This window comes from Acartia tonsa, chromosome 7, assembly GCF_053477335.1.
Source record: "Acartia tonsa isolate MP-2025a chromosome 7, ASM5347733v1, whole genome shotgun sequence".
NCBI lineage: Eukaryota > Metazoa > Arthropoda > Copepoda > Calanoida > Acartiidae > Acartia > Acartia tonsa.
The window spans coordinates 6,450,990-6,464,175 of NC_137266.1; the positions used below are offsets into that span (position 1 = coordinate 6,450,990).

General features: G+C 36.7%; 1 protein-coding gene across 1 annotated transcript in view; it reads right to left on the bottom strand.

Annotated features, from left to right (window-relative positions):
- The window catches only part of LOC145324076 (FMRFamide receptor-like), a 35,916-nt gene extending 22,935 nt beyond the window's left edge, over window positions 1–12,981 (bottom strand). Inside the window, exons 1-5 of the mRNA XM_080166701.1 lie at window positions 12,928–12,981; window positions 8,250–8,335; window positions 7,494–7,588; window positions 5,624–5,692; window positions 3,953–4,041 (exon numbers count right to left, since the gene is read on the bottom strand). Coding sequence (XP_080022827.1) covers window positions 3,953–4,041; window positions 5,624–5,692; window positions 7,494–7,588; window positions 8,250–8,335; window positions 12,928–12,970 — 382 coding nt within the window. The 5' untranslated portion in view covers window positions 12,971–12,981. The remainder of the gene's footprint in view (window positions 1–3,952; window positions 4,042–5,623; window positions 5,693–7,493; window positions 7,589–8,249; window positions 8,336–12,927) is intronic.
- Window positions 12,982–13,186: the final 205 nt, after the last annotated feature.

Here is a 13,186-nt window from a genome sequence, read left to right on the forward strand (position 1 = left end):
GCTCGACTGGAAGTGCTGGGCAGCTGGGTTCCCTCGGCTGGCAGGGGGCGCTGGATGGTGTATGGCTGGGCTCTCCCTACAGGCTGGTGGCGCTGGCTGACTGGGGGTGACGGGTGTCACCCCTTCCTCTGGGACTGCTGGCTCGTTCCAGGATCCAGGTATCTCGGTGGCGGCGACGGTTGTCGCCCCAGGCACCAGGGTGGAGGCGCTGGATAGCACCCCCCAGTCATCGCAGGTGGCGGTGCCGGGTGGCGCCCCATACATCGACTCTGATGCGCTGGCTAGCGCCTCCTGCCTCTCTCGTTCAACGGCCGCCAGGGCCTCTCCGTACACCGTCTCAGTGACGCTGGGTAGCGCCCCTCCACTCTTGCTGGGTAGGCTCGGTCGGGCAGGCCCCATCATGTTTAGGCTAAAGGGCTGGGGCCTCAGAACTTCTGGCTCGGCAATGTTGTTGGGCTGCACAAACTCCGGCCCCAGGTGGTTGAGGCTGAAGCCCAGGCCAACCCGGTTGGGTTCAGCCGCGCCTCCCAGTACGTTGATTCTAGCTGGGACGGTTCCAAACTGCGGCATTCCGTCGGCTCGGCCCGCTGCGTTGGGGGCGGCTGCTTGCTGCGGTGGTGCTGGGGGCGCGCTCCCTTCCATGTGGGCTACTCTGCTGGGCTTTCCTGGGGGAGCGCCCTTGTCTGCAGTGTGCCTCCGGCCGGCTACCTGGTCCCAGTCGGCTCTGCACTCGGCCGCCGTATGGCCAGCATAGTGGCAACGCTCGCACTTGGCAGGACGGTCACGGCGTGGCTGGGTGCGTCTCTCCTCTAGGCTGACTTCCATAGGCGTCGGACAGTCTCGGGCTCGGTGGCCTTTCCCTTGGCAGCGGAAACAGCGGCCTGAAGTCTTGTCATCTGGGGCGACCTTCCCCATCTGGTGGAGACCCGGAGCCAAGGCGCCAATCTCCATTGGCTCCGACTCGTCGTAGTTGGGCAACTGGACGCTGGCTGATCCCGTGAGCCCGTCGGTGGCGTCCACTAGGCACACACCCTCCTTCAGCTGCTTGGTAATCATGGTGACGGTGAACATGGCTCGCCTCGTGTACTCAGGTACAGAGGCGATCTCATGACTCATCATTTCACGTTTCACATTAGCGTTACGAATGCCACGATTTAATTCATCGATTAATAACTCGAGATCCTCATGGCTGTAGGCCTCCCTATACAAGGCACACTTTGTGGATATGTATGCTTGTATAGGTTCTGTCGAGTGTTGCCTGTAATCCCTGAAGGCTTGCTTCAAAGTCTGGGATTCAAAGGCTGGACGAAATAACATTTCACACTCGGCCTTGACTTGTTCGTATGTCAAGGCTTGGCCTGCCTCGCCAAACAGATGAGAAGCCATTTCCGCCGCTTGCCCTACCAGTGACAGTAAAAGGGCGTTGTGGCGGTTGAGGGTGTCATGGGGTGGCACGCGGTAAGCCGCCCATGACATCTCGAGTCTGCGGATGTGGGAACTCCAGGATTGCTTGGGCGGTCCTCTATACTCCGGCAGGTTACTCAGCATCAGCTTGCGGTACTCCGCTGGAGCCGGCTGGGGGTCATCCTGGAGCCATCCTTGGGCTTGGTCGCCTCCTGGCGCTTGCGGCTGCTCCATCGGGTCAACAGTTCAGCAGCGGGAAACAAAGTTATACGTCAATATTAAAAATGGTTTACACTTGAGGCTTTCTAGCCTAGCAGCCAACAATGTTTATCACTAGGTTGGTAGTTTAACTACAAAGATATAACTTAGATGTACTTGTCACTAGTTGTTTTTCTGAGTTTGTAGAGTAGGCTGGTAGGGGTAGATAGCTGTTGAGGGTCTGAACTGCTGTCAGGAACTGATTGGGGTTTCCTTTATCACACTATAGATAGGAGGGAGAAGCTTGTAATTCTTATTTTCTAAAAATATCTCTGTTAGATGCTATGGAGTAGCTCCGCTCCTGTGTGTGTGTGTGTGCGTGAAATATCCTTTCCTTGCAGCGCGCTTACGCACCGTCAAATCCGCGCACACAGGTAAAACTCGCACTTATCCCTCAACTCGCTCTCTCATTGGTCCGCTTTGTCCGTTGAATTTTGTGATATGTACCGAACTCTGTCGCGCGACCCGTAAATGGCGCTCCGTTCTCCCGGTCGCTAGCTCCACACCGTGGGCGGACTTAGTCAAGTGTGGGTAGGAGGGGGGAAGCGCGTGAGGGGACGGGGTAAAACCGTCCGTTCCCCCTGTGGGGAAGGGGGAGTGCTGTGGGTTTGAGGTAACTGTGTGGTGAGGTAATGGTGCCCTTTCTCCTTAATCCTGGGCTTATTGTTATGTCACCTTGATTGTATTTTCTTCAATGGATGATGGGCCCCTCTCTTTCCTCTGGAATAAGGGGTGTATTTGTTGTGCTGGAGGCTTGGGTGGTTAGATTGTTTATCAATGCATTGTTATATTACATCTAGATTCTATTTTTGGCCTTATCACAATACATAACAGATTTGCTTACCAAGCCTGTTCTATTTTTAGTTTTTATCACAATACACAACAAATTGTTTACCAATCTTTGCTCATAAATCTATTGTTCAGCCATCACACTAGGGTGGTAATCCCTACAATGTGATATAATATCTGCTTTTTCTAGATGGGTGGCTGCGCTGTAGCCTCTCAGGATACTTGGAGTTGACGTAGTTTCCTCTGCTTGGTACACTACACTCGTATGTTGGCTCGCAGCTCGCAGCTATTTGGCGTGTTCCAGCCTATCGGCGGCAGGGAATGTCCCGTCCTGCAGCGCCGTGTATCCGAATCCGGCTGGTGGCGGCAGGGAATGTCCCGTCCTGCGGCGCCGCTGGTTCGAATCCTTGGCTTGTTTCAGTCTGTCGGCGGCAGGGAATGTCCCGTCCTGCAGCGCCGTGTATCCGAATCCGGCTGATGGCGGCAGGGAATGTCCCGTCCTGCAGCGCCGCTGGTTCGAATCCTGCTATCTCTTGCAGTAAATGTTGGCCTATTTTCAGCCGTTTGCACTTAGTTGGCCTGTTTCAGCCCGTCCGCAGGCCTGTTTCAGCCCTTGAGCGCTCAATTCTCCGTTAGATGTCGGCGCTTCTCGCGGTTCTCCGTCAAGTTTCGCTGTTTCGCTTCCACAACTGCCGGATGCAGAGTTAGACCTTGCTATCCAGGGTGGGTAATTCAGGTTGCTTGTGTCAGTTTTGCCAGTTTCACTGCTGGGAGTAGCCTCAGCTGCGCGTCTGCTCTACACTTGTGGTTTGCCGTAATCTCACACAGCTGTCACCAAAAGTTGTGGTATCCGCCTAGGATAAATGGCAGACACCAGAGTTCAAAATGACTACGGCAGTGTGAACAGACGTGGACACCTATACTATAGAGAAGCTACGCTTCTCTAGCAATCACTAAATAATAAACAGCATCTATTCAGTTGTTCCTTTATTGAAGGTCTAAGGATTACTAAAGTTATATACAACAAACAATAGCTACACAGATAGGAATAAATAATCATAAATAAAAGCAATATAATACATATACAATAGTCAGTTTGGGCAATAATGATCCCCCATCCTTGGGAAGGGTGGGGGGAATTAACAATACAGCTTAACCATAATAAGGCTGTCAGATTCAATCATTAATTTTAGGCATAGGGAGGGGGTCGGCAGACCCCTTCCCCAGGACTCGGGGGAGGGCCTTTGGCCCTTCCCCGAACCCCGGTCAGGGGTGCCATAGGCATGGCTCACGGTTGCCGAATACCACATTAGAAAGATTTTTTTCAAGGTTAAATTTTTTAGAAAGTTATAGCACGCTCCCCCAAAATAGTTAATGGTTATACATACAGTGCAAAAGAGAACCATGTCAGGTCAGCGGTAGACGAGATATTTCGGAAAACACAGACTTACAAACATCCTGTTACTTTTAAAAAGATGGGAAATAATGTTTAACTTGTTACCTAGCTGGATCCCAGTATCAATAACTGGATAGAAAGATCTGAGGATGGATAAGTCTTGAGCTAAAAATCTTGGGGTCTGTGCTAAGTTACTAAAAAATATAAATTTTAACATTTTAAAAAATCAATAATATTAATGAAATAGTATACACTATACAGTAACCTTTCAAATTTAAGAAGCTTCCTTAAAAATGTACAAAAAAAAACAGAGAGGGCTGTTATTAAACTAGTCCCCAAAGATTAATAATAATGTTTTCTTATTCATCAGCTTAACATAGTTTCAGGACTCTAGTTAATTGTGATTTGTTGATTCACTAAGTTAGGTGTTCAATCGTTTAATCTACAGAAGGGGTATTTTTGCGTTTCATCATAAGGGATTTACATAAATTTATTGGTCATTATCTTATCCCTTTGTATCCCTGACAAAATCATGAAAGTGAAAATGAGGAAAAGAAGCAAATGCTATTTTAAAGTTAACCCTTAACGGTCGGGGGGGGGGGGCGTTGAACGCCCCCCCATCTGGTTTTTTCTATCTCATTTTCTGTGTGTGAAAGATAAAGAGCCCAAACTGCGTGACTTTTTAAGTTTGGGTATGACACATAACTGAGAGTTGGAATTTTTTGAATATCTTCATCCTGGCGGGCACAGGATGCCAGCAAACCTGGCAGGGTCATCCAGGTAAAGAGCAAAAATATTTTTTTGACTTAAACAAAGTATTTTATCTTGCCAAAATACTAAAATATCCTCTAGTAGTACATCCTTATATGAAATACAGGTGTTCAAGTCAATTTCAGGTTCCAGGTATGATCCTGCAGGTCCTGATCCTCCAGGTCTCCAGAAATCTTTAAAAGGCTCCTGTGGCCTCAATTTTTGACCTAGAGACTTCAAATTTTAAACTTAAGCTTTTCTTACATGTCTACATAACGTATTAAAATTTCATAAAGATTTACCGCCGTTTTCCCGCCGACCGCCGACTGCGGCGGCTGGCAGCTGCCAAGTACAGCTGCGGCCGCTGAAATATATATTTTGACATTTCAAATATAAAATTTACATAAAGATAAACATTTTCTGCAAAAAGAATTGTTCTTCTAGCTTCAAAAATAAGAAAATTACAGCCGTTTGAAATTTTTAAGTAAAAAAGGACCTAAAAACAAAGGTTGTTAAATAATAGGGTGAAGGAAGCGAAAATTGACTTTGACTTACTTAAGGTCGGAAATTCATCATAACACAGGGGACTTGTACAAAAAAAATTTAGCCCTCTAGCTCTAATAGGAACTGAGATAATATGGGGGGGCGTAGAACGCCCCCCCCCCCCCCCCGACTGATTAAGGTGCTGCAAGGGGCCCGACTGTTAAGGGTTAAGGTCGGAAATTCATCATAACACAGGGGACTTGTACAAAAAAATTTAGCCCTCTAGCTCTAATAGGAACTGAGATAATATGGGGGGGCGTTGAACGTCCCCCCCCCCCCCGACTGATTAAGGTGCGGCAAGGGGCCCGACTGTTAAGGGTTAAGTAGACATTAAATATCCATTAAATATTTAAAATACAATGTTATTTTTCTGTACAGTTTTCCTCAGCTTATAAATAATTAAACTTAAAAAGGTTTATTATGTAAATATTAAAGGTTAATAAGGGTGTGTAGGTAAGTAATTTTACTAAATATTATTTTTACCTGATTATAAAAATTGTATCAGCAAAGCAGAGTGTGATTAAAAGCATGTTGAATATGTTCCGCATAGACCTTAAAAGGAATTTCATTAGTTTAAAATCCTATTATCTACCAAAAAAACAAAGAAGTAAAAAGGTATAATCATAAACATTATTTGGTTTAAAAAGAGACCAAATAATTTTTGCGTAATTAAACAGAATCTATTTATATACCTTTTTTTTCTAATTTTGTGAATAACACAAATTAAAAAAGAACCTTTTGACCCTGATTAAGATAAAAATGAAAGAATATATATATCCACATAAAAAATAAGCGCAGCAATTCCATAAACAACAAAGTCACAGGTAGGTTAGGTATTGCAAATAGATAAACATTTGTTAATTGGAAAAATTTGAAATTTTGCCATTGCCTTTTGAGAAATTGATATAGAAAACGTTGATATTATGCCAGAGGGGAATTTTGTCTTTAATTTAGGTTGCTAATATAGTCCTCATACATTGGTCAATACGTTCATCAAAGGTCAGATAATGTTATGTGGTAAAGTCAGAAAGATGAACGGGATGGGGTTCGTTATATTAGCAAACTGGGAGAAACATTTTATCAGGGTATGCAAGAATCTCTCACAATATCCATGTATTCGATGTCAATTTTGCGAGGTTATAGTCATTTATTTTGTTTACACGAACGGATAGCCAATAATTGTGTAGTAGCTGCGACACTAAAAGAAGATAGAATATAAAAAAAAAGATGATTAAAGTCACTCCAAAGATTATGACGTCATACGATAGAATAGCCTATGAGAGGCCAATATACACTGTTATTGACCAATGGTAAAATTTATGCTGGCCTCTCATTAGTTATTTTATCCTATGACGTCATAATCTGTGAAGGAACTTTAATCATCTTCATAAAAAAAAAGAATATAAAGTTTTGGAAGTTTAATTAATGCTTTTGATTAAGAACAGAAATGAATGTTACATCAGGTAAAGTGAGACAAATAATCTTAAAAATAAATGGGTAAAAAAAATAAAAGCAGAGAATACAGTAATTGGACCACAAAATAAATGATTTCATCTTTTCAAGAACCAACCTTTGAGCATATTTAAGATTTCATAAAAAAAATTATATTCCCTTCATCAAAGAATGTTTTACAATTGTTTTTAGGAATATCTATTCTTCTAATCAAACATATTTTTAATTTGGATACATCTATATTAAGAAATGTGTGAGAAAAGAGAATGATAAAATCAGTCATTGCACTTTTCATTAGTTTTTCTAGACAATGTAGCTGCTCTTAATAAATTTGTAATATAATATTTTTAAAAAATTTAATCCAATCTAGCAAGCATTTTTCTTCAAAGAACATTTAAATCAACATTGATTTTAACATGAACTTGTTATAGATTTTGCCATTTCTAAAACTAAGACTCAAAGCGCAAAAAATACAAATATTTTTTCATAATAAAAATGTCAATTTTTTTGCATGCATGTTGTTCTGACGTTTTCTGTAAATTTTCTACGTTAATAAAACAAGAATAATTATATATAGTTAGAGCAGCATCAATAACTAAATTATGTAACTTTGAAACGTATAGAGCACTGGCTATGAGCTATCAACAAGACAATGCAAATAATGGTTGTACGCTTAAACTCTTTTTTTGGGGGGGGAATTAAAATAAAAGTAATTTTTTGCTGTTTCAATACCTTTATCTTACATCTGACTGCTGTTTTAGCAGATTTTTTTTTATTAACTAAATAGTTAAATTGACTTTAACATAGAGTAGCTGCAATGTAATAAACTTCAAATTGTACCTTCTATACTGCATAATATTCAGATATTAAAACAAAATTAAACTTTTTTAAAATTACAAACCTTTTACAGAGAATCCACAGGCTAATGGTGTTGCCAGTTAGACCCAGGGATCCAGTTAATACTGTCAAAACTCCAGATAACCAGAATTTCCAGGTCTAAAATAAAATTATTAATCAATCCCATTTGTGTTAAAGATACAAGGTAAAGAAAAGGTTTTATATTTGTCAAATTTTGTTTCAGAAGTAGGAATTTTTATAAATGGGGGGTAGAATTTTGTATATATAAGCAATGAAAATATTTCAATAAGATAAAACATTTTTACATTATGCATGATATCAGTGTATTTTTATGTTTTACAACAATTGTTTCATCATCAAGGCTTCTAAATTGTTTTACTTGATGTCACATCTTTTTGAACTTTAGACTTTGTGAACTTAAAAATTATGGGATCATATGAAGGAAGTGAAGTCATTCCTAAAAAGGACAGAAATTCCCTTCCAAAAAGGACAAAAATCATCTAAGGTAGAATTTCTGAGAATAAGTAAGAATTTGGGGGAATAAGGTAGATTTATTAAACATGGTTATACTGGTGAGGAAAAGGAAGAATTTCTAAGAATTAGGAAGAATTTGTAAGATGGTGGACAGAGGTCACCTTCCTTTAGTGAGAATTTGTAAGATAGTGGACAGAAATCACCTTCCTTACTGATAATTTGTAAGGAAAAGGAAAGGAAATAGCCTTCCTATACCCAAGGAAGAAGATATCTGTCCCTTTTAGGAATGACTTCATTTTCTTCATATGATCCGAATTATGTTTACCTTGATAGTTGCAATGTCAGGGATAACTTCACAATGTCCAAGTTCTTCTTCATCATATAAATCTCTGGGATCTATACCTTCATGATCTAGAAACAAAAGAAATGTTAAACAAGGATGAAAACATACATAAGTACATACATAAGATATCAAGAAAAAGCTGAAAAAAATGGACTGACGAGGTTATTTTGTAGATGCTTAATTAGCAAACAAATTTATTGAATTTTTAAAATCAGAATTCAATTCCTAACCAAAGAACAAAAATCTACTAAAGAGATCAAAGCATTATTGACAGTCAAAATGACATATAATGAATTTAAGTAAATGTTTTTCCTTTGTAAAAAAAATATAATGACCTTTATAGCAGAATATATTCCAACAAATACTATATAGTTACTTACATAGTTTTTTTTCTAAAGATACTTTCATAAATAGATAATTTACCCTTAGAATAAAAGTATTTTCAATAAAATAAATAAAAAAAATTATTAATCATTTCATAGTACTAAATTTTATCAATATGGGTGGAATTAGTAGATATGTGAGAGCCAGTTTTAAAATTATATAAAAAAATTCTTTATATCATAAACATTACTTTTCCACTGTAATGAAAAACAAAATAAAATTACATAAATAGTACATCACTTATTTTCCAGATCAAAATATTTTGTTTTGTTTACGATAACAAAAATTTATAAAAAGTTTTATTATTTTGAAACTTTTTTATCTTAAAAACTTTACAAGTAAACAATTTTATTAAAGAGATATGATCAAACATCATTTTTTGGAAAGACAATTTAAAAATTAAATGGAGGGAAAATTTAAGTCTTCATATGGCAATGTGTTGAAAAATTATTAGTTTAATTGTCAATCTTCTACCAAACAAAAAATTTAGTAGTATTATTGATGACCCTAGAATCTAAAGGGATAAGACAATGGACGACAAATTTATTTTCATTCCCAATGTTGAAATACAAAATTACCCGTTCTGTAGAATGTAGTATTAGTTGAAATGTTTGGATACTCAACGAAATGAACCAAACACTCAAAACAAATTAAAAGTCCCCAAAGTCGTTGAGCCAACAAATAAGTAAAAGTTATTATAAACTTTGGGGACTAATGTAATAAACATCCTAATGTCCCCTCCCTCTCTGTTTATGGACAATAAATATGGGAATTTTTTATACTGAATATTTTTTTAACAGTGTAGGTATTTCCATATAAATGAAGGTAGCTGTTGTGTTTTCTATACAAGAGAATAATATTATAATAATACCCTTATACAACATTTAATTAGTTGTCCTGTGTTTTTATAATTCTCTTTTCCTCAAAATATATAAGCAGCAATGACTATTATGTCGAAAATAAATTAAACTTTTATGTTAATATAAAAAAAATAACATTAGAAAAAATACCTTAGTAAAATCCTTATTATAAAGTAACAGGATGTCTGTTTGTCTTTGTGTTTGCATGTTTGTACCAAAGGATCTTGGTAACCAATAAGCCGATGGGGTTCTCCTTTATAGGGTAGCTTCTCAAAGGTCCCGGGAAGGTTTATAACTATTTTGGGGGAGTTTACCACCACCCTCCCAAAAGAAATCGCAAATTTTTTTTTGTTTATGCAAGAGACTTGAACGCAACATGGCGAGGTATTGTAGAGACTTGAACCAAAACATAGATAGGTAACGCATTATCTATAAAAAAACATTTAAAGTGCCACTAGAGGCCTCTAATTACCCATTCTTTAGATAAAAATTAATAATGTGGGCACTACATTTAAAGCAACCATAATGATTTAATAAAAAGTAATTAATATTTTTAAGCTGATGAATGTATAAAGTTATAAACATGTTTATCAAAGTTTGAGTATCATTAAAATTTGCAGTCTACATATGGTGACCCAACCCTCCTTGGTAATTTAAATGATGATTATTAATAATTATTTTTTTTTAAAGAAGATGAATATTTTGCAAGAATCTAGAATAATGAAAACTTATTATCTATTCAAGATTAATTAATTTTCATGTTTTTTTTCTAATCTTGTTAATCCTTTCCTTGAGTACAAAATAATTACATTATTACTAGTGGCTACGGCCCTAGAAGGCAATTAAAATGGGGGGGGGGGGGAGAAGTCGAACCCACCACCCCATTTTTTCTTGGAGAAGGGCATTTTTAATTGGGAGGGTAGACATACTCTTCCCAAAAATAGTTAAAAACCTTCCCTGGACCTATAATAAGTTTTACTGTTAAGGAGAACCATATCGGTTCAGCGGTTAGTGAGATCCTTTGCTGCAGAAAAAAAGCTTATAACTTTATAATAATAAGATGTGTTTTTATTAGATAGTTTTTATTTAAGATGAAGAATAATCATGAAAATGAGTCGCTCATCAAAGCAAAAAGGAGTTAGGGATGTATACAGCGCTTAGTAAACTCTAAAGATACCTTAGGAAAGTTTAAAGGATTTTTCCTATGATCAGAAAATCTGCAATATATAGCATAATACTTAAGTTTTTTTATTATATAACTTTTCTTTGTTTAAGTATAATATTAATAGTTGTACAAATATTGACTTGATAATGGAAGGAAAATTACTGAGCAAAATTGTTATATAATTTTTTGACGCCTTTTTATATTGCCTATAAAAAAAGTCATACTGGCCTACCATTGGTCAATTAAAATGTATATTGTATACTGGCCTGCAATTGGTAATCTAGACTTTAAATTGCATGACGTTATTTTTTATAGGCAATATAAAAAGCATCTAATTATTTCACTATTTAATGAGAGTATTTTTTATCAAATAAGACTAATTTTCTTAAAGGAACTAAACCTTGCAGGACTACCCAATAATACCCAACCTAACCTAAACTACCCAAAGAAGATAAAGTATAGAATAGAATCCAGGTAGAAGATTCTGCCTGGCTAGCCTGAAGTAAAATTGGAACTTTTGAAAGACCAAAACGGCTACAAGGCTGTTAGTAAATAACATGATTTCAGTAATTATTCAGAAAAAATATTCAAAATAAATTTCTTTTCCAATGATTTACTAAAAGCCATGTAGCCAAGAATCCAGCTTCCTCTTCCCTATTCACAATGGATTAAAAATGAATTTAATGTGCATATTAAGCCTTAAAAAAATAATTATGTAAGAAAATTTACAAAAAAATATTGGTCTCAGTATTTATATTATAAAACTAGGTTGCGCTCTTATGTTTCTTATATTAGATGTTGATACAAATTAAACTTTTCTAGTTTTGTCCAACTAGTCATTGTAATTTGTACTATATCATTATTGTCTTTACTGCGCAAGTCTAAGATTCCTTCAAATTTCCCAGAAATATTTAGGCTTTTCATTTCTATTCCTCCTTATTCTATGAAACTACCTCCCCCCCTCCCTCCACTATCTTATTTTCAAATAAGTAAAAAGTAAAAACCGAAGGCTAAAATAATCTACTAAAAGTTATCAAAATATTGTTCATTCAGTATAAAAACAATATTTCTTATCATGGATAAAGTAAATGTATATGAACATTTATTTTTCAATATGCATAAAAGCATATATATAATATTTTTATTTGATTAAACCTTTAAACTCTTGAAAAATCTAAATTGTATGTTTTAAGTTTTTGGGTATTCATAATACTTTTGGTATTCATATTACTTTGGGTACCAGTACAACTTACAGATCAATGTCTCCTCCTTTCCTGGCCTAGATGTTCTATATTTATCATCCTAAAGCCCTGCATACATACTATCTAGCTTAGTACATCTGTGACGTATAAAAATACATTCACTTAGACGTCAGTTCCTAATTTAGACAAAATAAGCTTCAATTTATTGGTAATTATTTTTGTTGCGATGCGAAGGGGAATTAAATCAAACATGTTAGTTAGTATTTCTACCGAAATGATAACGGAACTAATCCACGGAGATAATTATTGTCTTCCATGGTTTATGGTTTATAACCAATAATTCAATTTACATATCAGAGGACAACTGCCTATACAATTTTGGAGGGTTTTGAATTGTCAATATAAACAGATCCTTTACAGAGAGAGAGAGGACAATGGACTGTTTATTGCAGTAGTCCCAAAAGTTTTATAATAACGTTTTCTTATTCGTTGGCTTAACATTTTTGGGTACTTTTACTGAATTTTAATTGGTTGGTTTCTTAAATTAAGTATTTAAACTTTGCAATCATTGGGGATGTACATCAAGTATAGGAACAGTCCGTTCACATTATTGTTCTGAACATGTATATTATGTACAATAGTTCATATTTCATGTACTCCATATGTACATTTATTTTTTTAAAGTATCATTACAAAAATAGTATAACTTTCATAATAGTATAAGTCATTTCTAAATATATATTTAAACTTTGTTAAAATATAATGATAACCAATAGTAGCAAAGCACCATAAAAATATGATAAACAAAATTGCCGTTTTTAAAGTTTAAAATCATCGGTGGAAAAGTTTAGATACTTTCAGTTAGCGCCATCCAATTAAGATATAATTAAAAGTCTCCAAAATCGCCAACGAATAACTGAATGTAATGGGACATACTTAATTTTTGTAGCTTTAGATATTGTGGACATAAAATCCTTATTTCCCCAAATTAAATTAAAGAACAAAGTATAATAAAGAGTAGCTTTTCTACAAAAGACTGGCTAGCTCACCTGTTACGTTCTCATATATTTCTGTCAACGTTGAATAATCCATTCTATTTCTAATTCACTGAAATAATTTCATTTTAAGTTTTTTATCAATATTTAATGAAGAACGTAAAAGATATCTAATGGCTGTATAATATACGTGGATATTAGGACAGGAGAACAATTGTCTTTATTGGTCAGTTCGTTCATATAGTAGGAAGGGAGGAGATGGGATAAAGAGTTTTGATAGGGGTCGTTATTTAGTTTCGCTTTATTAGAGTAC